The sequence below is a fragment of the Colias eurytheme genome, chromosome 31 (assembly GCF_061535395.1).
Source record: "Colias eurytheme isolate Ceu_HAF_F1 chromosome 31, ilColEury1 Martin Lab GWU primary, whole genome shotgun sequence".
NCBI lineage: Eukaryota > Metazoa > Arthropoda > Insecta > Lepidoptera > Pieridae > Colias > Colias eurytheme.
Window position 1 is genome coordinate 5,496,610 of NC_143010.1, and position 25,424 is coordinate 5,522,033.

General features: G+C 35.4%; 3 protein-coding genes across 4 annotated transcripts in view; 1 reads left to right on the top strand and 2 right to left on the bottom strand.

Annotated features, from left to right (window-relative positions):
• Positions 1-385: 385 nt before the first annotated feature.
• LOC149895623 (phosducin-like protein 3) lies at positions 386-6,871 on the bottom strand. Its single transcript, XM_090118874.1, has 6 exons — positions 6,792-6,871; positions 5,968-6,039; positions 5,593-5,692; positions 4,564-4,765; positions 3,981-4,116; positions 386-2,730 (listed from the first exon to the last, which is right to left on the bottom strand). The coding sequence occupies exons 2-6, from the start codon at positions 6,030-6,032 to the stop codon at positions 2,595-2,597; spliced, it is 639 nt and encodes a 212-aa protein (XP_089975000.1). The 5' UTR covers positions 6,033-6,039; positions 6,792-6,871; the 3' UTR covers positions 386-2,594.
• A 1,715-nt stretch (positions 6,872-8,586) lies between these two features.
• LOC149895624 (E3 ubiquitin-protein ligase RFWD3-like) lies at positions 8,587-12,819 on the bottom strand. Of its 2 annotated transcripts, none has more exons than XM_090119019.1 (2): positions 12,597-12,819; positions 8,587-11,730 (listed from the first exon to the last, which is right to left on the bottom strand). In XM_090119019.1, the coding sequence occupies exon 2, from the start codon at positions 11,719-11,721 to the stop codon at positions 9,808-9,810; it is 1,914 nt and encodes a 637-aa protein (XP_089975145.1). In that variant the 5' UTR covers positions 11,722-11,730; positions 12,597-12,819; the 3' UTR covers positions 8,587-9,807. The 2 variants fall into 2 exon arrangements, with proteins under 2 accessions (XP_089975145.1, XP_089975146.1); XM_090119020.1 differs by lacking the exon at positions 12,597-12,819 and adding an exon at positions 12,410-12,543.
• Positions 12,820-13,248: 429 nt separating this feature from the next.
• LOC149895625 (BTB/POZ domain-containing protein 7) overlaps positions 13,249-25,424 on the top strand; it is a 32,118-nt gene continuing 19,942 nt past the window's right edge. Inside the window, exons 1-10 of the mRNA XM_090119123.1 lie at positions 13,249-13,576; positions 18,095-18,220; positions 18,619-18,683; positions 19,876-19,973; positions 21,099-21,279; positions 21,354-21,464; positions 22,506-22,621; positions 22,892-22,957; positions 23,743-23,856; positions 24,419-24,533. Of these exons, the coding sequence (XP_089975249.1) occupies positions 18,152-18,220; positions 18,619-18,683; positions 19,876-19,973; positions 21,099-21,279; positions 21,354-21,464; positions 22,506-22,621; positions 22,892-22,957; positions 23,743-23,856; positions 24,419-24,533 (935 nt within the window). The 5' untranslated portion in view covers positions 13,249-13,576; positions 18,095-18,151. The remainder of the gene's footprint in view (positions 13,577-18,094; positions 18,221-18,618; positions 18,684-19,875; positions 19,974-21,098; positions 21,280-21,353; positions 21,465-22,505; positions 22,622-22,891; positions 22,958-23,742; positions 23,857-24,418; positions 24,534-25,424) is intronic.

A 25,424-nucleotide genomic window follows, 5' to 3' on the forward strand; every position in this document is an offset into this window, starting at 1 on the left:
ATATCTTTACTAGAGGAGTCAAAGAGCAACCTGCACGGGTCCAGTCCCGTGAGATTTTCAGGATAGGACCTATGCGCTTTTACAGTTTTATGCATGATTTGATGAATCTTGAGACTAGGGATAATAAAAAATCTAAACTAAAATTCGATCTAAAAAAATAAATCAGCCGAATTGAGAATCTCCTCCTTTTCTTGAAGTCGGTTAAAAATAAGCTTTCACTACGCTCTCACTCTTAACAGCTACTCAATTCAGCATTTATAACTTTTGCTTTTTGCATAATCATCAGAGTATGTTGTGCATTTTCATAAAAATACAGTACCTTTTGTTTTTACACTTAAAATTTTTAAAAAGAAAGGAGCCTAATGTAGATAATAAAAGTCGTAAAGGTACTTTAAATTTTATTGTTAATTTATTAAAATATAATTTCATTCACACAAGCACCAACAAACATACAAAAACTCACTTATACAACAAATTTGTGAATACAAAACATATAAAAAGCTTATTTAAATCTAAGAGGTCTATTTATAAGGAAATAATTGCGTGATTACATAAAGGCGGGTTGAATTTACATCTGTTATATAAAAATGTACCTTCAAAAGTGTTGGTAAGCTAAAAACTCGAGAACGGCTAAACGTAAACATGTACCACGGGGCCGAAGCCGGAAAGCCGGGGCGGACCGATAATTAACAATAAAATCAAATATGTATACAGGGTGTAATCGTTAAGTGTGCACAGGCGATTATTCCGTAAATATTACAGATATCAAAAAACTTTAAACTGATATTGAAAATACTTAACCCAATGAGTAAAATGGCCATAATAAATTTTTAAAAATAAAACGAGAAATATCTAAAAAAATCACTTGAAACCCTCCCATACATTTAGTATGAGATATGACTATCCCATGTACATGAGTTGATCCAAAAGTAATTATAATCAATATTAAACCAGGTCATTACAGTTAAAATATTTCGCTAGATAGTCTTCTAACTAGATAATATACATCGATATTTTTTTTCCAAAACTTAGAAAAAAAAACTTTGACTTCATCCGTAAAAACCCCTCAACGCAGCCATCTCTTCGCTATCGTCTTAAAATTTTTTGCTAAGACGGTGTTTTTTGTGCCGAGGAAAGAGATAGAAATAACTAGGAGCTAGATCTAACAAACAGGGTGGGTGTTCAAGCATTTGGAATGCTAATTTTTGAATGGCAGCCATTGCAACTGACGCTTTGTGATCTGGTGCGTGGTCTTGGTGAAACAACATTCAAGCCCGCAGTTTGCCATGTCTCTTTTCCTTACTAACCTACCGCTATCTTTTAATATGGTCTGTGTAGTAAGAGCCCAACATAGTGGCTACCTTCTTAAAATATTCCACCAAAATTATTCCTCCGGCGCCCCAAAAAAACTGCCGCTTTTATCTATCCCTCTAATTTTCACTTTGAATTTCTTCATCGTCACTTTGGAAGCTCGCATTCAGGCCATTAATTGTTTCTTGGTTTCAGCATAAACATGGTGAACCCGGGTAACGTCCATGGTCACAAATCGTACCAAAAAATTATCCTGATCTCATTAAGAATTATTTAGAAATTCAAATTCACCCTCTAAATGTCGAATTGTTGTTTCTTCTTTTTGTCGGCAAAAATTCTGGCACGCACGGTTCACATTCAAATTAATGTAAATACTTGGAAGCGTGGCCTATTGATATGATTTTTTTGTGATAACTTAGTGAGTACATGAGTAAGCTTAAAACAGTTATTTTATATTTTTATGTACACAGGAAATATCCAATTATCATTACTTTTGGATCAACCTAGTACATTTAATATGAAAGATTTTATCTTTTTCTTTCTTTTTTTGGTTTTCTGCTTAAATTACTTCGCAAATTTGAAGGGAAGTTTATTTCGAAACTGCAAATAGAGCTCCTCATTGTATTGCACAATGAGGATGTCACTTCGATAATCTGCTATGAATACAAAATGTGTGGGAAATAAAATATATGGGAGCGTTTAATGTAACATTTTTGGATATTTCTCGTTTTATTTTCAAAAATTTATTATGGCCATTTTACTCATTAGGTTAAGTACTTTCGATATCAGTTTAAAGTTTTTTGACATCTGCAATAGTTACGGAATAATCGCCTGTGCACACTTAACGATTACACCCTGTATATATCGATAGTAAAATATTACAATTGTTATCATATTAGCATGAGCATAAAAACAATAAAATTGTACACAATTCTTCACAGAATATTTACGAGTCCTAACATCCAAATTAAAAAAAATATGTTTCCTAAATGCAATCAAATCAATCAAAATACAGTCTTTATTAAATTATATTATTAGTGCATCTAGCATTAGACTGATCTTATGTATTATATTAAGGGCTGATTGTTCAATCCTCGGTTAAAACTTATTCGTTGAATAACATATTAAACTACCATTTCAAAATGTATTCTTATTGCATGCAATTGACATTTTACAGGTGACATTTTAACATTATCGTGTAGTACTTTATTGGACGGGTAAGTTTTAACCAGGGATTGAAAAATCGGCCCTAAATTATAATATAACAATATAATATATAAGAATCAATCGCTAAGTCCATCGCTAGAATCGGAATCGTTCCTGCTTCTGATGGTCCTCTTGCTTTGCACGTGAAGGGACTTCTTCTTACCTTCCGTCGGAGGAACTAAGAGGTCCCCCGAGTATTCTATCACTTGCGATCTGAAATATATTTATAGAACAATAGCTCAATTTGCAACATCCCTAGTTAATATTATAATTATTCATGTGAATGTGAGTTTGTTACGCTTTCACGCAAAAACTACTTAACCAATCTGGATGAAATTACGTATAAAGATTTTGAAATCCGAGTACTTGGCTATGTATGTATGTCGTGGCCATATCATAGATTTGCTCACTTCATAAAATGGTCACATTTTATGATGTGGCCAACACAGTTTGACCAGATCGTTAAATCGTTAATGTTTCACGATTTTGTCAATAAATAATTTTACCAACTAGTTACTTATTCAGCAGTTTCGTATGAAGGCAGGGCGCCTTCATATTTAACTGCTGAATACGCCGTTCGCACGGGTATAGAATGTGGGTGCGATTTCCCTGAGTTAGTATCTAAGTTTACGTCTTTATAATTATTAAAATGTATAATTCATTCTTTAACTCCGGTCTGGATCTGGCAGACATGGGTGTAAAGTCTCATTTTAGTTATTAAATGTAGTTTTTAAGTACACCTGAGTTTTCTTTTGGGGCCTCCGGCTGTGGGAAATGTAATTATCTAATAAACAATTATTTGAAATTTTCGACTGCGGCCGCACTTGCAGCGCCTCTACCAATAATACCACTTTGCGATTAATGATCAAATAATTTTGACCTTTTCATGAAAAAACCGCGCGTTTAGTTGCCCATATCGAGAAACGATTTCTTATCATTGATATGCTCAAACCACATCATGATGTGGCCAATAGAGATTCAAACATTTCATGAAATGCGACCATTTCATGAAATGATCGATCATTTCATGAAGTGAGCAAATCTACGATATGGCTACGACATGTACATTTTTCTTTGAAAACGCGGGCGAAGCTGCGGATGAAAAGCTACTACATAGTACAACAATGAAAAAGAGACATTTAAAGTTAAAAAATCACTTGTTTTCGTGAGTAGAGCACTACCTCACTCGCTTGACTGTGGCATTCAATCTATCTATATATATAAAACTCAAAGGTGACTGATATAATAGTGATCTATCAACGCACAGCCCAAACCACTGGACGTATCGGGCTGAAATTTGGCATGCAGGTAGATGTTAGGACGTAGGCATCCGCTAAGAAAGGATTTCCCGAAAGTCTTGCGGGAACGGGGAAAAACGGGGATGTACGTACAAAGTCGTGGGCGGAAGCTAGTACACAATAAATAATAATATACATATATAGATAGATAAACACACAACGCACCTGGCGATCCTCCACTCGAGCACCTCCGTGGGGAAGTCATCTCTATTGCCGAGATCAGTGAAGCCGACCACAAAGTCCTTCGTCTTGTTGTCCTTCACCAGCGCTATAGTGGGGATCACGCGGATCTTCAGACGACCTATAATGTTTAATAATAATATCGTTTGTTTTATTTGCATGTAAATGAATATGAAATAAATTGTAGTGGTTTTTACTATTGCCTCAGCATTTTCATCAGAAAACATAACGAATTTGGCGATATGAAAATACGTAAGTAATAAAACATATATAAATAAGTAAATGACTACTCCCTACAAGAATTATATGAACTTAGAAAAAAATGTGAGTAGAATGTAATTTTTTTTAATAAAAAAATAATCATTAAAATAACAGACAACCAGACAAAATAAGCAATATATTTTTTTCTAGATGAAACTCTAACTAAAGTATATATACCATTAAATATTCAACCAGATATATAAAAATAAATGCTTTGATAAAGACAACCAGTAACGTAAAACAAAAATATGAAAAAAAAAAATACCTCCAATTAATTGTAAGAACAATTTTAACAATTTTTTCATACCTGTCAAAAACGGCGCGCGTTCGGCGTCCATCTTGACAAAACGACACTCGACGTGTTTCTTGGCCAACACCTTGAGGTGCATGTCCACAATGCGACAGCGCTCCGAGTCGTTGCGGTAGAAGTGACACACTACGTTCTCGCTCTTATTGCAAACAGTGAAGAATTCCTTCTCGCCGTCTATCTCCGTGTATTCGCCGTGGCCCTGCAATAATATATTATGCTCTGTCCTTTACCTGAGTTGCCTGGCAGAGATGGCTTAGAGCCAAAAGGCCGCCATTTATACATTTAAATCAATTGATAAAACACAATGTACAATCCATACTATAATATTATAAATGCGAAAGTAACTCTGTCTGTCTGTCTGTTACTCAATCACGCCTAAACTACTGAACCAATTTTTATGAAATTTGGTATGGAGATATTTTGATACCCGAGAAAGGACATAGACTACTTTTTATCCCGGGAAAATCATGCAATCCCGGAAATCCCTTGGGAACGGGAACTATGCGGATTTTTCTTTGTTTGCGCGGGCGAAGCCGCGGGCGGAAACCTAGTAGTATAGTAATTAATAGTGATTATGTCTAATTGTGTTATTTTATGCACTTATAGAAATTACATGCAAGGCTGAGTTCGATATTAGTTTGAATGTAATAAAAATGTACTTCTATTCTACACAACTGTCTAATTGATGTAGTCAGTTGATAACAAATCACAGCAAGTCAATGACTGTTAACAAAGTGATGGTAGTTGGGTCAAACGTTGTATAAACAACGTCCTAAGCACGATTCGTATGAATGTGCCACAATTCAAAGGAAAGCGGCATTTTATAGTATTCGACAGCTAAGCATGTTCAGACAGGACATAGTGACAACTATATTGACAATTACTATTCATCCACAAAAATATTAACATTTTTATTTAATTAAATCAAAAATAGTGTTCTATGTTATATTTGTATGAGAATGATTCTTTATGGATAGTGCAATTTTATAAGCATTATATTTAGAATCAAAAACTAGTAATACTTACATTAGAGAGCCACTCCTGCTTCTGTTTGGCTCTCAGCTTCATCTCATTGATGCGCTGCTGTCTGATCGCCTCCAGGTCGCTGCTGTCCAGAGTGTCTAACCTGAAATATGGAACAAAATATTGCAGTTCTTATAATTCACTAGCTTTCCTCCGCAGCTTTGTTTCAAACCTAGTATATTATATACTTATATCTTCCTCTTGTCACTATCTATTCAAAAAAACGCATCAAAATCTGTTGTGAAGTATAAAGATTAAAAGCATACATAGGGAAATAGGGACAGAGAAAGCGACTTTGTTGTGTACAATATTTACCGAGGCATATTTACAGTGAATATCTATTTTAGAATAAATAGAACACAAATGTTTATAACTTACTTCTCTAGCTCAGAATCCAACTGCTTCTCCACATTTTGTGCAATCTGTTGAATTACTTGCTCCATTTTCTAGCTGTAAAATTAAAACATACAAATATAACTGAATGTTTGTTCCAAAAAGATTTAATTTTTAAATGATTTTCATTATTTTATTTAGGGCTGATTTTTCAATCCTTGGTTAAAACTTATCCGTCCAATAAAGTATTACAAGATAATATAAAAATGTCACCTGTAAACTGTTAAATGCAGGTAATTAGAATACATTTTTGAAATGGTAGTTTCATATGTTAATCAACGAATAAGTTATTCAACCAAGGATTGAAAAATCAGCCCTTAACAAATTTTTGACAATAATAGAACTTCTTCCTACAAGTAATTGCGTTGCTTAGCAACTACATTTTTAAGTATTAACTATCTCCAATAGTAAGTAGTAAGTACTGCATTAAGATATCTGAATATGCAAATAATATATGGTCTCTGTTTGTTAAACATTCCTAAATATTGCAGTAAGATTACTCATCCCGTTTTATAGTTCAAATTAAGAAAGATAAATATAGTACTAACTACATAATAATATTATGTAAAGATTATGTACTACATATAATATTATGTTTGTAAATATTATGCGTAGATTATGTTAAATATTCAAAACTATAGAAGGAAGCCAGATGGTTATTCGAATTATTTTAATACTTTACCGATTGTAGGCTTATTTATCTGCTTCTTAATATTTTCTTTCATAAATTAATAATGGTAGTCGGCGATGACCTCATAAAAGCTGTCACCACACATGTTAAGAGAATACACAATTACTTAAAAACTTACATGTTTAGGTGCTTCAAAAACACAGCAAATCCACTTTTTATTATGAACTTTTAGAATATTATCCAATTTATGTGATCCACGTCTTATTCTTAGATTACAAAATAAAATACAGATGGAGCATGTCAATCATTCATCGCCCTTGTCAAAGAAAATACGAAATCAAAAACGAATACGTTCCTCCGCTAGTGCTATAGCGATTCTAGTGTCATGCAATACGTCAAAAGGGGTTTGATATTTTAGTAAAAAAATGCTGTCTTGTGATATCAAAACGCTGTAAAACTTGTTCCCGAAAACAAACAAAAAGATAAAACATCGTTTTACAGATTTTCTGTAGATTTTTTGGCTTATTTAATTTTGTATACAAATAATAATTTTACAAATACGAAGGAATTCAAAACTTCAACGTATGCTGCCAGTATTTTGAAAATGAATTTGCCATTTTTAGGGGTAAAATGGTTAAAAGATATTCGGGGTAGTGCTGTTGGATTTTTCGATCGTGAATGTGATTATTTGTATAGTGCAATAAAAGTTCATGGTCATTATTAGATTATTTTAAAAAGTATTATACATTTTTTTGTTACTTTTATAAAAAGCGTCGTTTTCGCTTGCGATTTAATTCATGTGAACACATGATGGATATGATGAAAATAAAATCCCGCATTCTCGACTAAAAACTACCGCTATTCGCATTCATATGTTTTGAAAAATAAAAACTTTTTTTAATGTAAGTAATTTATTTAATAAATTTAATGTAATTTATTTAATAAAAATTGAATAAAATTATTTTGTCCATGTATAACTTTAGTAGATAGGTGATAAAATAATTTTTACAATATTATAAAATAATATCAAAAACCCGAATTTATATTAAAATTAAAATTAAAACATGACTGCTAATAATTTATGTAGCCTACGTCACTACCACCACAGCTACCTTCATAATTCAGATGATTGCAATGACACCTCATAAGTCACAACTCAAAATCGATCCAACAGTTTATACTGCAGGGCGTGTCAAAGAAATATTATACATACATACCTACACTCGAAAAACATAACCCTCTTTCTTCCGTAGTCGGGGAAAATTTTGGGAAAATTTTCAATATCTGGTAACATAACACCCACACAGAAGCACCGTGTACGTACAGTGCAACGGCGAAATGACAGCACACATAGCTTTATGGAAATGACGATAAATTAATCGGTTTAGTTCGGCAACGCTCCATCTGTCTTTTATTTTGTAATCTAAGGTCTTATTTTAGTCAATTATTTTATAAATAAAACAACCGAACGCTGCATTTGTGTTCTGCATAAACTTCAAGTTCAAAATGACATTTAAGTTTGACTGAGTCTTGAGCTCTTGACAGTTGACACAGTAGCACAGTAGTTTGAAAGGCTTTTTTGACGTATTATTTTTCTAAACACAAGGTAATCTGCCCTCCATTTAATATAAAAAGGCTGGGTTAATGCTTTAAGATAGGAATCAGCTAGTCAAGGATTCTGACTTAATTATTTACAAAAGCAAAAATGTCCAAATAGGCGACGTTGCCGTCGCCAAGTTCTGCAGTTTGGCAACGTCGCGTCGTACCATATTACTTGCTCTGTGGTTGTACCATGCGTTTCAATCAAGTTTCAATGTTAAACTTCTTGAATTGTCCACCTATAAGTTGCAACTTGCATTGTCCACAGAGCAAGTAATCTGAGGCCTAGCAGAGAGCTCTTAAGGCTCTTAACTATTTACTAAAATACAGTTTCTCATACAGATAAACAAACATTTTAATTCAATTCATTTAATTTATAAAGGCAAAACAATTAATTACAAATTACAACCATTTACAAAGGTAATATTATAATAATGAGGTATTTACTGCCCTACCTGAGAGCAACATAATTCGAACTACATTTTAATATATAGTCGCCATAATAGCGAAATAAAAATCCAATACATTATATATTATCACTAGCTCATCGTTCAGTAAGGTATTGTCGCAGCCATTTAGTGATATTATCAGCTATTTTATTAACAGCCTAGGCACTTTATTAAACGGCGCCGTTTATTTATCTTAAACGAAACATTGTTGTTATCACTTAATAAATAGCGACTCGCCCTTTAATCAAAAGCCTAGGCTATTAATTAAATGGCCAATTCAACCAGTAATCAGCGACATATCAATCACTTTAATACTTTAAATTATTTAAGTCTTTTTATTAAATATACACACGCTTATAACTATTTTGAGGCTTCCCAAAATTGCTTTTAATTATACAATCACTTTAGAAGACTTTCAATTCTATATTTCCTACAAAAACTATATTTCACGCATATTACTTTGGATAGCAGATTCAAAAGACTAATTATTCATACTTTTTATGGGTTATATTTGATAGAAACTTTATTGTCTCTATAGATGTTAATTTGCTGATACATTCTCAACGAGCAAATAGTTTTTATTAAATATTATTTTCTTACTCTGCAGCTTAATTTTGCTTTAATTTTACGACAGTAATTAAGTTTTTAAGTGAAGTGCTGTTTCGTTAACTTTAAATGATTTTTCAATTATGCTTTAATTTTAGATTTGTAGATGGCACAAGTTCTTCAGATATGGAGCAAAGCATGTCTGATTTACAGGCGGAATAGCTAAGACTAGAGGCTAACATTGCATTATTTTTTTTATAATAAAACTGATGTTTAGAGGAATATTTAAATAAAAGTTCTTTTGCTTGATTTAACGGTTAGTTATCTGATATCACTGCATTCTAACTGTCTAGAATTAGGTCTAGAAATATAAAAACATTCGCAATTTCATGAAAAACTGGTAAATAAAGCCTGTTTTTAAGCAATTAGTTTAATTTTCTGTTACTCAAATCCTCACTGCTGCTTCCAATATCACAATTAAACCATATCGAAACTAACAGATACGGGACATAATCCACGTACAAGTCAATACGACGAAATAAGTCCTTTAGTTCCCGAAATGCAAATCAGTCTTCACAATCACAGAAAATAGTCCCTATGTCAGGAGTTCGTTGGCACCGCTTTGTAAAGCCTTAACCTCGAAGCAGATACAGCCGCTAATATCGTATCACCATTCAACTGCGCCGTACAAACGTCCAACGCTGGTTCTGCCGCGGGCAGAGACATTGTCCTCGCACCGTCCAAACCGTGCAAATATAGAGTCGATTCGCTTTCAGAATGTGCGGCTACCCACGAGGCACCAGGAGCCTTCACCCATGTAGACCTCGACATGGATAATGAACGAGCCGAACCACTGAACGTCTGCTCTATGTCAAATAGCACTTCTCCACTTGGCACACTCGCTTTTAACTTGCATAGACTCAGTCTCGATCTCTCCGCACCACTTGACCGGCAAGAAACTAGCGCTCTGTGAGATTCGTTGTCATAACATAGAGACATGAAAGGACCTTCCACGGGTAAGGTCCGCGGCTCCCACTGCCTCATGTTAGCGATGTTAGTGACCCACAAACGACAAGAATTCAACTGGCACGACAGTAAACCGTACTCTGTTGAACATAGAGACACGACCGGCGATAAGTCTCCCGGAGCTGTCAGTCTTTGTATGTACGAGCTTGAGTTTCTCACATCGTACTGGTGTATCACTCCGCCAACTCCGCCCACGTAAAACTCGTTACTTCTTAAATAATCCCACGAGCACGACCATAGAGGCACTCCGCAAGTTATCGTCGAACTAGCAATTCCCCTTTCCACTATTCTAACTGTACTATCCAAACCGACACTTAGAAGCAAATCGCGCGGCTGCGAATACGTAATGTCTCTGATAGGTTTCGGATGTAAATGCACAAACTGACCTAGTTTATAATCTACACAACTGACTTTCCTTATTCCGTAACCGGGGAATAAGTTGTTCGTACTCTTTTGCGACACGTATAGTTCATAAGTCCGACAGTTGTAAGTTAGCACGCGGCAGCCACCGTCTTTGCACATTTCTAGATTTTTCTCTAACGCGAATCGCCACGAGCGTCTCGGAGGCTGGTCTTTCGTGACCTGGTTCTTCATCAAAGTCTCCCGCAACACTTCAAGCTGCAGAACGCAAGTGCGATGCGCTATCCTGGACTTGTGCAATTCCAGTTCCACACGACTCTTTTCTGCTTGTAAATTATCAATTTGTTTTTGCAGGGTCGTTATCTGCGACGTGTCGGCCGCGACTAGACGCCTCGCGTAAATAAACCGCACATCTTTTAATGTCGCTTTACTCTTGCAAGTCGGGCAGGATCGATCTTTAGCCGGCTGCGCTTTGAGCCATCGCTCCACGCACTGAGAACCGAATAAATGTCCACACTTCAACGCAACCAGTCTATGTTCACCGGAATTGCCCCACGAATCTAAGCATATTGGACATGTTTCACCATCGACATCGTCATTTCTTTTGGGCGAACTTAATTTTCTAACTTTTGCAGGCGGTTCATCTATACTATCGTCTTTTTGTGGTTCGGGAAGTGATTGCAAGCTGGATTCTTCAGTAACAGAAGCAGCACTTATTGGATTACTATCTTCAGAGTGTACGGAACTTCTTGCTTGCAAAGAATTTGAGTTATCGTTATAAATGCCCAAGTTCGGCCGCCAGGGCTCCACCAAGCCAGCAGGCAATAAGGGGACACTGTCCTCCACATCTGACTGTAGAGAATTCTGCAAACTGATGGGATTGTCATCGTAAATTATGCCCACATATGGTGTCCACGGCTCTACCTGGTGTCTGGTCTCATATGTGACTGTGGATGCTGAGTCGTTGGAATTTTCATTGATTTGGTGTTGCTGTGATGACTCTCCTCGGTTTTCTTCTACATTATCATTATTAGCGTTATGTGGTGGAGATTCTGGTTCCAGAATATTGGGGCTCCCGGGAGACTCGGGTATCAATATACTAGGACTGCTTCTAGAGCTATCGCCCATTGTTAATGTCTGGAAAAGTAAAGTTATACTTTAAGTAGCTAGAAAGGAAGGCTTTAATTCTATTGATTTTTTGAATGAGTAAAGAAAATAAGAAATTGCTTTATTTTGTTCTTGTTGTTTAAAAACCTAGTCCAAGGAAGTAGTATAAATAATAAATAAGTAGTAGTGTTTAGCTGAAATAAATGTAAAGTAAAATTTACATCAAATATCTTTACATTTTAAAGAAGTTAAGATTTTAAAAGAGATTGAGATGTGAGTTTGCTTATCGGCTCGTTAGAAGCTTTCAAACCGGTGGTAAATTATGTATGTATTAATTCGTGCATTAGAATATTTTAAAGCACTTCTGAAAGTAGTCAAGTTAAATGAATACATGTTTAAGATTGAGTTTTAATAGCCTGATTCCTATACCAATTGCAAAGATACTGAGATATTTATATTCATCAAAAGTTGTTCAGCAGTTTAGAGTGTGAAAAGTTAACTGATAGATTTGAATTCAAATTTACAAACAATACAACATGAAGCATTCAATTACATTGAAATCAGAATACTTCCACAATTAATTCACAAATAAATATATAATTATTGTGGCTTATCTAATTGGTTTAAAATTTCCAATTTAATTAGCCTCAATTTACAAAGTTTATAGTGAGGATTGAAACACAAAACTTATAAGGAATAAAACTCTTACCTAAAATGTTTGTTGTTAAACTTAATCTTTAATGTTACTGCCAAAATTACGAGTAAATTCATGTAAAGAAAATGCCTTTTTATATCGTGGGATAACTTGATTATTAGCGAAAAAACATTGAAAGCAAATTAAAACTAGTAAAATAATGATTTTAGCTTTTATTTAAGTTAAACTTTCAGTAACTCACCAGTAAACGATAACATCAATTTCCCAAAATAAACCAACTTCTTTGCATAAAAATGTAGTACACAAGTCAAATATAAAACAAATTAAAGTACAAAATTATATTTTCATCAAAGATATATTGTAAAAAGTCAACATTTCTTCATAAATTAGACAATTACAAGAATTTCATGAAAATAAAGCAAACCGACGTTAAAATTATTAATTTTTATTCTATCTGTGCACAACCTAGATCAGCTGTATGCGAAAATTCGGATACTTGATTAAACTACTTCGACACTGTATACTTTAGGGGCGTTTTTAAATAGTTATTATGGGTATAAAGATTATTGAATTAATTGATACATTCACGATATATTCAGTATCCTATAAAGCTACATTTTTATGAAGGTAAATTTTCCATATAAGTTATTTTCATATTTATTTTAACAGCAAACACTGTGTTAGATTTGCATACGTTTCTTGATATAATCGAAGCGAGCCATACGTTCAGAAAATACCGTGTCATGTCTGTTAAAATTGGAGAGATTTCATATCCAATTCAATTAACAATCCAATAAAAATACACACAATACATTTATTTCGTAATTTTTATAGTAATCGGTATTTCGTTGCGTGTATTCGAACGCGTTGTCATGTTGGCTCACCTCCTATTTATTTATATTTTTTTTATAGTGGCAGTGCTGTCAGAATCGCGAACCGAGCAGGAATAACGGGTTACTCTCGTTCCTGTTTTTTCGATTTTTATACTAGATTAGTTGCGTTAATGATCTAGCTGTATTTGTGTTTCTTTGTACTCCCGTGGGAATCGCCAATTGTTGCCAGTGACTTATGTTACAATGCTGTAATGTGAAATGTACGTCGATTCGTGATTTAAGTGGGTGAATGTTTTTAATGGCCGCTGTGTCAGTGCACAAACGAAATGTTTATATGAAAAGTGATTGAACTCATCGGATCTTACAGCTGTAATGCACAGGAGTACTGGTCAGTATTCATCGATCTCCGATAATCAGCGACGCGGTGTCGCTCGTTCTAAACTGGGATGACAGGAGGGTTTCGAAACATGGAAGTTTCGTGTACGCATTTGAGTTAAATCTTGTAATAGCGCAGTTATATCATACAGTAGAAGTGTGCAAATTGGTTTCTAGGCCAGCGTTGGTCAATACGGTGCTCGAGGCGAGCCCTGTTGACATTTTAACGACGCTCAACGCAACCGTAGGTATGTCGCAAAATGCAAGTAGGTCAAATAATTTAGAGGGTCAAATGCGCGCGCAGTGACGTCATATCATCCCCTAGCCGCACCCCCATAGATTCACTTTCAAAATATGTATAAGTGTGTGAAATAGGGCACCTACATCCAGTGTGCCTTACCTGTCACTGAGCTGTTTACTATGGACGGAAATCATTAGTAGTATTCCAATATATTACTTTACGAAAGTAACCTAGTGCTAAAAACCCTGATGAAATGTTTACAATGTAAGGTTCACTTCAATTTACCCTGTCATTTCTGTTTTATTTAACATATTATCAAGTTAGAAAATGTGAATAATCAATAAGTAGTTTAGTTTCGAACATGGAGTTAATAGGCAATAAATAAAAAGTGTAGTAGTTTTAAGTGTATAATTAGAAAATGTGTTAAGAATATTAAAATAATTATAATTATAATAAAGAATATCAGGGGACTTTTTTATGTTTGTGTTAAAGTGCATTCTAAGAAAAAGGTATTCTAGTTAACTATTATGTTGTTGTAATCTTCATAGGTAAGAAATATGATAAATACATTGAGGCTTATGACCAATTTGAAATTAAATTGTTTTATTTTTTCTTTTAAATACAGATAAGGTGTAAGTAGGCAAATAATTATGTTGATAATAAATTACTTCTTATAATTTTCCATTCAACTATTCTTTTCAATTCAAAACTGAAAAAATCCCATTTTAATAACAGTTTTATGTATAAATAATCATAATCATTATTGTATAAAGGACTTTTCAAGCCAAATAATATTGTGAAGTCTATTATTATAACTCCTATTTTATTCAGTAAAGAAAAATGATATACATTTTTTATTTTATTTGTATTCTACCTATTTAATAAAATAGCTGTCTTTTTACTTAAATTTGAGAATAAAAACCATTTTTATAAAATAAAAAACACATAAAAAATATGCAGTGGTAGTACTCAGTATAATTATTTGTAATACCTTTTTTTGAAATTGTTTCAAACCTTAGGACGGCAACAGGGGTGACCCATCACCCCACTACTCAATAAAAGTGTCAATATTTAGTTGGTATTGTTTCTGTATCTTTCTAATGCTCAATCTATTCTCTAATTGGCATGGATGCAATCAGTCGCACACGTCAACGTGTCGCGGTAAGTTTTTATTTTTGGTATAATGACATTGCTGGGGTTACTCATAACCCCTATTGCTGTTTACGTAATTATTTCGTTTTGTAATACTGTGATAATTTCTGGATTTTTTTTAGGTAAAATTGGTTTCGATTTCGGATACGCAGATTCAAGACTTTTGCAAAATATTGTTGATGCTAGCTCGGATGATGAGCGCTGTTCCGAAATATAGTAACTATTCAGCGAGAATTAGGAGTCACTTTACGTGATATTCTAAATATAAACCAGGAAACTCCTGAATGTGAGCCCCCTGTAAAATTGCAAAAATAAGCAAGATGTGCACTATGTTCAAGAAAAAGGGACAAAAAAGTAAAAACTTTTTGCACAAAATGTCTTCAGCCCGCTTGCACTGAACAACGGTTACCTATCTTAATCTCGAATTTTAATATTCCGAATATCATAATCCAGAAAACGTTTGGACATTTTTTCATAACCCCGAATTTTAAAATTTCGAAGTTTTGTTTGCCATATAATCGCAACTCCGAATTTCATTTGCCTATTTCTTCATTTGTACGACGTTTTACAATCCAGACGAATGAGTTCCAGACATACGAAATCTAAATGCACAAAATCCAGATGACCGTAATCCATATGCACGAAAGCCAGATTTTTAAAACACAAATTTTTGAAATACAGTTAATTGATATCCAGACAAACAATGTCCAGATTTTTGAAATTCAAATAAACGATATCCAGCAAAACGTAATCCTTCCAGGGGGACATACATACGGCAATAATATAATTGATAACCGCACGAACCTAACCTAACCTTCTAACACTTTAACCTTTCTGTAATGGGCAAGTAAAACAATAGCGAGTCGGTTCTGGCACTCGCCGGCCGCTGCCGCGGCACGCTCGCTTCGCTCGCTCGGCTCGTGCGTAGGGGGTCACAGTTCAAACCTAACCTAACCTACTGAGTCGAATTTGACACTTAAACCTTTCTGTAATGGGCAAGTAAAACAATAGCGAGTCGGTTCTGGCACTCGCCGGCCGCTACCGCGGCACGCTCGCTTCGCTCGCTCGGCTCGTGCGTAGGGGGTCACAGTTCAAACCTAACCTAACCTACTGAGTCGAATTTGACACTTAATCCTTTCTGTAATGGGCAAGTAAAACAATAGCGAGTCGGTTCTGGCACTCGCCGGCCGCTGCCGCGGCACGCTCGCTTCGCTCGCTCGGCTCGTGCATGGGGGGTCACAGTTCAAACCTAACCTAGCCTACTGAGTCGAATTTGATACTGAAACCTTTCTGTAATAGGCAAGTCAAACAATAGCGAGTCAGTTCTAGCGTGGGGGTTGTAGTTCAAACCTAACCTACTGAGTCGACTTTGACACTAAAACCGGTCTGTAATGGACAAGTAAAACAATAAATTTACTTACTGTAAATGTTTATTTTCAGTCGATAGTAAAGGTATAATCACGATTGTATGGAAATCAAATAAAAAGATTATGAAAATCTGGCAATAGTTTATCTGTTAAATGATTATATGGGAACCAAATAAAAAGATTATGAAAATTTGGCAATAGTTTATTTGGAAAATGGTACGATGGGAAACAAAAAAAAGTATTCTGAGAATCTGGTATAATGAGATCTGGATTATGAGAATACGGGAAACAAAAAAATACTTTTTAAAAATCTGGTTTTGGTGCATCTGGAAATTGATTCATCTGGGAAATTAAAAAAGGAATTTTAAAAATTTGTCATTCATTACATCTGTCTTTTAAAAGTTCTAACAACCGTTTTCGGGGTTTTAAGATTCGGGTAATAGAAATTCGAGTTTTTAATAGGTTACCCTGAACAACGTAAGGATGTTTGCTTGAACTGCATTTAACCCAAAAAAAAAACCAAATTAAGGTTGCCATAATTAATACTTTTTTCATGTCATTAATAATTGTATAAATGATTGATCTCTTAATAAATAACTTTCGTTTTCTTACAAATTGCTGTTTTATTTGAGTTTAAAAATAAAGGGGTGATGCGTCACCCCTGTTGCCATTTGTGTATGTAAAAAAAGTCTTGCCTGCGGAAGGTTAACATAATATTAACTTTATGACAAGTCAAACTTTGTCAGGAAACTGAATTATGATAATATGAGGAAAATTGAGAGCATTTGTAAGGATGCGGTTCCCCAATTATTGTATTAATTTGTAAATAAGTCATTCAAATTATTTGAAGTACAAACAGTTTTAACAAATCTATAGGTACCAATAGTAAAATTGGATAGGGTTCTGTTTTTAATATTGAAATAACCGAATTTTATTTGTCTCTGAATCTCTGGAACGGCTGGACCAATTTTGATGGGACTTTCAATAATAGATAGCTGATGTTATAAGTAAGAAGTAACTTAGGCTAATTCTTAATTCTGATATTCCTACAGGAACATTAGGATTAAAAGTAAAAACTCATTCATGTTGTGCAGGTGAAACCATGAGGCGTAGCTAATTGAATAAAATTTAGAAATAATATAAGTATATATATTTTTGACAATTATTTTGTATGTACACAAGTATAATGGTGAATAAATATGACAAAAAAAAATTACAAATGTACTGTATTGAGTACATTGCTGGCATATGTCCAAACAATAAAATAAATTTACAAAATATGTACTCAATAGAGTACATTGCTTGCATGTGACCAAATAATAAAATAAAATTACAAATGTACTGTATTGAGTACATTGCTGGCATTTATTATGTCCAAACAATAAAATAAATTTACAAAATATGTACTCAATAGAGTACATTGCTGGCATATGACCAAATAATAAAATAAAATTACAAATGTACTGTATTGAGTACATTGCTTGCATAGTATGACAAATACAAATGTAGTGTGGTGTACTTGTTATGTTATGAGATTGTGGTCAAGCGCTTCCCTGTCTGGAATAAAAAAAAGATGGGTTGCACTCTGGGAGTGCCGGCAGAAGTGAAAACTTGATTATTAACGTTGAGCATGTTTGATATCCATCCGTCTTACGCTTTTTCGATCAGGTCACGTGTCCTGACGCGAGTTTAAGATTTTATACCCATTTCAGAAAAAGTGCTCAACGTATCATTTAAATATTATCTTGCAATGTATAAACTGTATGTATAGGTGCGGTCGGTGCAGGCGCGCGGCGGTGATGGCGGGCGGCGCGGGCGCGGGCGGGGGATGAGCCGCCTGCTGTGCTGTCTGCGCGCGCGCCGGCACGACATGGGCGCCGCGCTGTCGCACCCACAGGTACGCGCACACTACTGCACTAACTACACTAGAATACTTTGTTTTTTAGGTTTTCCGAACGTAAAAAGGAAAAACGGAGCCCTTGGAAGCCCGCGGTTTCCCCCGCATTAAAAAAAAAACTGTTGTATTGGCAAATTGTTAATTTAAACCTATTATGACCTCTTAATCCAGACAGTCTACGCCCTGAATAAAATGAATGAAAAAATTAAACTTATAAGCCAATGCAACCAAAAGATGCAACTGTTTATGCTGCAAATTTTCGGAAATTTCGACAATCGCAAGGGAATCAAAATCTACAGGGTACTTATCCTAAAATTATCATTAATTTTCCTCTTGCATAAATATGTTATTTTCTGAATTCTGACTTCAATTTATTAAATTCTTGTAATAATTTTCAGGAAGGCGAGGCGTGTGACGGCGGTGGACTGCCCGCCTCGCCACCCACTATGGCTGACGTTATACGGTAATAATAATAATTATATAGCAGGTTGCCTGACAGAGATTGCTCTAGAGTGATAAGCCAACAAGTTTATCAGAAAAATAACACAAATTACAAAAAAAAAAAACTAACAGCCTGCAAATTGTTAGAACTGATCAAGTATAAATGGCTTTCAAATATTTTTTTTTATATTTATAAACAAAATCTGTTCACCCAATCGAAACTTCTGAGGTGCCAAAACAAAAAAAAAATGCAGTTGAATTGCAAGGTCTTGCTCTCCTTTTTTGAAGTCGGTTAAAAGGAGGCTTTATCATTGGTATGACTGGTAACTGCGAACGAATGTTCTGATAAATTTGCGATAAAAACACTCGTTTGTGACACAGATTTCCTGAAACAGGACGCGACCCAGACAATTATAGAAGTAAATATTTGCAGAATGATTAATGAGAAATTTGTTTTTTTAATGAAAGTAGGTTGAGGTTTTAGTGAGATTGTAGTTTTCGCGATAAAAAGTGGTCTATATCCTCCAATTTTGAAGGTTTCGTTATCTATATGACGTGATAATATAACTTTAGCGTTTTTAGCAGTATAAAGTTTTCAATTATGGGTTTTCAATTTTCATGTCAAACCCTTTGCATGTAAAAATTTTTGCACACATGCCAATTTTTCGCTTATCGTAAAAGTTATTTTAGTTAGCTATTTATAACATGATCGTCTAAATTCTATATGTTGTGTCATAAATAAAATAAATCGAGTTTAGAATCCAAAAAATGGATAGTATATTTCTATTTATAATACTATAAATGAGTACAATGTAGAAAATTGAGCTAAAACTCTACTCTTATAATAACAGTAACTAAACCATTTCTGTACTATGAATGTTAACATTTTATAGCAAGATTTTTATAAATAAGCTTATAAAAGTATTTATTTCAAACTCAAACTCAAACATTTATTTATTCAATTAGACTTCTTTTAGAAGCACTTTTGAAACGTCATAGGTACATATTTTTAACATTTACCACCGATTCGATTTCTGTGGAGGAAGGAAGGTGGTATTTTTACATCGAAAAAGGGAGGATCCTCGACCAGTCTACTCGACTGGCTGGTGAGGCCCCGATGAATGATGTCGGATAGTTGTATACATGCTCTGTAGCGAAAACATTTCGCTTGCGCGATTCAGAGCGAGGTATGAACAAAAAACACAATATTCCAGGGAACGTAAGAAGAAAGCTGGCGGCGCCGGTCTGGGCACGCTGCGGCGTCGCATCGCAGCCGCCGCACGACGGCCACGGGACTCGAGGCCTGATCGAGGTAAGATAGATTCGATTTTTGATATTTTTGTGTTTTTAACATGAAAAAAAAATGTGATTATTTATCGAGGTGAGTTAGATTTGTTTTTGATGTTTCTGTATGGAAAATTTGGTCGTTGTTATGTGGTAATGATGTAGCTTTTTATAATAAAACACTAAAATCATATAGGTTTATGGTCTGGAATGATAAACTTGACCTGTTCCAATAACTTGTGTATTCGATCCGGCTCGAAGGACCTGACTTGAATATATATTTAATTTTGACACAGAATTTTCTATTTCAAAATGTTAAGTAATTGGACAATAGGAAAAGTAATTTATTATTTTTCTCTATAAATACGTATTTCTTCTTGTAGTTAGCATTTTTACATAATCTATTCAATAAAAGTTTAGTCATACATAAGTTGTTTGCAACCTTTATAGGTGAATGACCCTTCTCTAAACTGTTTACGAGTCTTATCGGTTTTGATAACCCAGTTATTTACAATGTATAATTAATTAATGGCTATATGTAGACGCAGATTTTGTAACGGAGATGTGAATCTTTATTTTTCACAATTTCTTTTTTGCATGGGCTAGGATATGTGTTACAAATGAATGGAATATTTAACGTTTTGAGAAAACAATTTTCGAATGATAATCATAATAATTGTTTGTAGACTGATTTTGTTGAAAACTAAAACTGTTCAATATTCCTAGACCATAAAATACTGTAAAATGTAAATGTTTTTGTATTATTTCTATTTTATTAAAACGAAAAACGTAAGAAGCAATACGAAAATTTTATTTTTGTTATTTTCAGGCAAGTTTTTTTGTGATGTCTATTTTTTTGGGCTATTTCTTACGAATGTAGCTTCACTGCTATCTACTTCATGATATGGTTAAAAAAAAATTCGAATTCTGTAAAACGAACCATAAAAGTAAATTTTTTGTAAGTGGGATACTAATTTCACACAGCTAGAGTGTGCTATATTACATCGTTGTTTACGTCATTATATGATAGTACGTCATATTCTATGATAGTTTAACGGAATATTCTATCATAGTTTTACGTCATGTTCTATCATAGTTTTGCGGCATATTCTACGATAGTTGTACACCACGTTGTTGTCGGTCGGTGCGGCAGGGTGCGAGCACGCGCGGTTCATCCGCTCGGTGGTGAGCTCGTGGCGGCTGGCGGAGGTGTTCCTGCTGTGCGAGGAGCTGGAGGCGGGCGCGGCGCTGCGCGACCTCGTGACGCAGGCCGAGCTGGCCCGCGAGCCCGCCGCGCGCCTGCACGCCGACCTGGCGCAGCTGCTGGCCGAGCGGTGAGTGGCTGTCCCCTCCTCCCCCCTCCCCACAGCTGGATCATCTATATATGTATGTATGCATGTGCGTGCAGGTTGTGGTGCGACGTGGAGGTGGTGGGCGCGGGCTGGTCGCTGGGCGCGCACCGCGCGGTGCTCGCCGCGCGCTGCACGTACTTCCGCGACCTGCTGCTGCGGTACCCCAAGTGAGTGCGTGCGCACAGACACACAGACACGCAGCTTGTGCTGCAACGTGGGGGAATGTCGAAACACGCATCATCGCAACGATTTTTTTCAAAAGTATATTTAGATTTATAGGAATAAGAATATTGATCGGAAAATCTGATGATGTAATTTTAGTTCTTATCTTATGAAAATTCACTTTTAGATTTTTCGATATATTTGTCATAATTTTAAGTCATATTTCGAATATCGCTTACCACAGTTGAATAATTCATTCTGTATACGTAAATACACAAACACACACATGTACACGTACATATACAGGGTGTAATCGTTAAGTGTGCACAGGCGATTTTTCCGTAAGTATTACAGATAACAAAAAACTTTAAACTGATATCGAAAGTACTTAACCTAATGAGTAAAATGACCGTAATAAATTTTTAAAAATAAATCTAGAAATATCAAGAAAATTATCTTTAAACCCTCCCATACATTAAGTATGAAATATGAATATCCCATATACATTTAATATGAAAGATTTTAGCTTTCTTTTTCTTTTAAATTTGATGTGGCATTTTCCACACATTTTCCGGATACCTTCCAGATATTTTCCAGGCATTTCCCAGGCATTTTCCGGACATTTTCCGGGGATTTTCCAGGCATTTCAAAGCCCGGAAAATATCCAGAAAATGCGTGAAAATGTCCGGAAAAAGCGTGGAAAATGCCACATCAAATTTGCGAAGTAATTAAAGCAGAAAACCAAAAAAAGAAAAAGAAAGCTAAAATATTCTGAATATATTTCATACTTAATGTATGGGAGGGTTTAAAGATAATTTTTTTGATATTTCTCGATTTATTTTAAAAAATTTATTACGGCCATTTTACTCATTAGGTTAAGTACTTTCGATATCAGTTTAAAGTTTTTTGTTATCTGAAATACTTACGGAAAAATCGCCTGTGCACACTTAACGATTACACCCTGTATAATGCTGTACATGATGGTATTCAAAAGTATTACATCTTGTAGTAAATCCATAATTTTGATAAGTATTCGGTATGTGCAGATCGTCCGCGATCCGGCTGGAGGGCGTGGCCGCGGGGCTCCGGCGCGAGGAGGGCGAAGCGCTGCTGCGCGTGCTGTACGCCGGGCCCGAGCCCCCGCGCTGTGCGCACTGCCGCAGTGAGTGCACACATACATACATACATACATAGTGACGTCATATTCACAAACACATACATATACAAACTGAAATCATACTCGAACGTGACACATACAGATAGTGACGTTATACTCACAAATACACACATACATGAAAAGTAACTTGTACCGATTTTCGAATGTAGCATTAAATGTAAAATTTGTTTTAAAAACTATTTTTTTGTATTTTTTCTTTAAATTCAAATTTTAATAGCTTATAGCAAATATAAACATTTAATATTCACATTACAGAATGGGAACGAGGGGCGAATTCCGAAGCTGAGCTGGACATCATCAATGTTGAGAACACCTCGTCGTGTGAGTATTGTTTATTATCACTACGACACTTTACACACGACACTTCACACACGACACTCAAACATGACTCTTAAAACACGACACTTCACACACGGCACTTAATGCCTGACACTCGACACTTCACACACGACACTCAAACATGACTCTTAAAACACGACACTTCACACACGGCACTTAATGCCTGACACTCGACACTTCACACACGACACTTAACATCTGACACTCGACCTTGACACTTGACACTCGACACTCGACACTCGACACTTTACACTCGACACTTGACACTCGACACTTCAAACACGGCACGACACTCGACCCTTGACACTCGACACTTGACACTCGACACTTCACACACAACACTTAGTACCTGACACTTCAAACACGGCACTTAACACGTGACACTCGACACTTCACATACGACACTTCAAACACGACTGAATACTCCATAGCATCGAGTTATCCCAAAGACGTGTAGCTTAACAATTAAATTCATCAGTGTCCGGAATTTTGTATTTTTTAAAACACGCACGGTAGTCGTACCGATCAGCAGTTTGTCCGGGAAGCAGCAGTTGAATAATTTCCATCCATTTCGTATTTCATGTAGACAATAGTTTTTTATTCATCCGTTTAAATAGTTTAGACACTTTTACGTTCTTAAACACGACGCTTCACACACCTGACACTTAAATCATGACACTTACACACGACAAAAAATGAAATTTTGTCAATGTTATCAGCATTTTGTTTTCTTTTTAAATAATAATTGCATACATGTGGGTGCGCAGACCGGCGCGGCTGCTCGTGCTCGCGCGGCGCGGCGGCGGTGCGGCGGCTCGCGCCCGCGCTCGGCCTCGCGCCCGACGCGCTGCACCGCGACATGAAGTACCTGCTCGACTCGGGTCAGTGACCATATGTAGCCTATAGCCTGCCCAGATAAATGGGCTGTCTGACAGTGAAAGAATTTTTCAAATCGGACCAGTGGTTCATGAGATTAGCGCGTTCAAAATGTTCAGTTTAATAATTTTTGTATAGATGGATATATAAAAGTGTTGTTTACAATTTTGTGGCTAAATCGATATATTGATAGGGTTCGAGAAATAAAAACGAAATTGCGCTTTCTGTAATCACAAACAATTTCTTTCATTCAAACGCAATCAAATATGACATTTTAGTACAGGTTACATATTCTGAACGTAATAACTTACCTGTAATGACAAAAAACGACATTTAAAGCCTTTACTTCTAGAATTTTATTTAAACCGGGAAATTATTTACTGTAATTGTTTTTGTAACTGAATATAACCTCACTTACTTCAATGAAAAAAATTTTCAATATAGAGGGTCGGTGTCACTGACATGACTTTGACATCTCTGTCTCATCTTAAATCGGTATAGAAAAAGAAACGACCGTGGGGAAATGATGAATTTACATCGATTTAAACAATATGTGTGTGTGTACAGGCGAACTGTGCGACGCGCGCCTCACGTGGCGCTCGGAAGGCGCGTTCGGGTTCCGCGGCGCGCTCGAGCTGCCCTGTCACACGCTGCTGCTCGCGGCTAGATCGAGGTTCTTCCGGTAGGTAGTGATGTATACACATACACATACAATGCAATACATACTCAAATTTCGACGGACCGAAGGACGTTTTTTAAAAACACAAGATTTCATTTAAACGTCTTTAATATGTGCTCTCTACATCCAGAATGAGAACTTAAAACTATAAACTTATCTCTAAACAAAAATGCTGCGTTCTGAGAATTAAGAAATGCATTAAGGCGATGCAGGGTGGCCGAAGTTATGCCGCGTTAACAAACATGACGTCACATGCATGTACTGCGGGTGGCCCCGATATAACTACATAGTGTAGTGCAACACATACAACACACATAATAATAATAATGAATGAAAAATTATATAATTTAACATAAAATCTTATTTTTTTTCCATTCTGTCTGTCTCCCTTCCTATTATTAAGTAAAGTGTAATTGTGAAAATTGAATTGTGTGTACATTTAAATAATTGGACTAATTAATTTTATATTTTAATATTTGAACACCCAATCGATGGGTAGAATATATTAGCACATAGAAATCTAAATAACAAGACACTAGAAGTCGTAAGCACCTTGTCGCCACTCAGGTGACTTCCAAGCCACCAGTGCGTTCGTCGCTATTCAGTTGCTCTCGAGACGTGCGTGTGTAAACATTGTGTGTTTTATCATTTCCCATCGCGGAAATTCTTCCTGCTATACTAATAAAGGAATAACATTTCATCGGTAATTAATTTTTTTTTAGAAATAATGCCGTTTTTCCTTAAAATTAAAGAATATTTACAAGTAATACGAATGTCACTATAGTAATCTAAATAACAATGAATGCCACTGTTGTATGTAATATTAATTATAATGTGGGTATTAGTCAGTTCTTTAAAGAAACGAATCTTCAATGGCGGCGCTTATCATTCCCT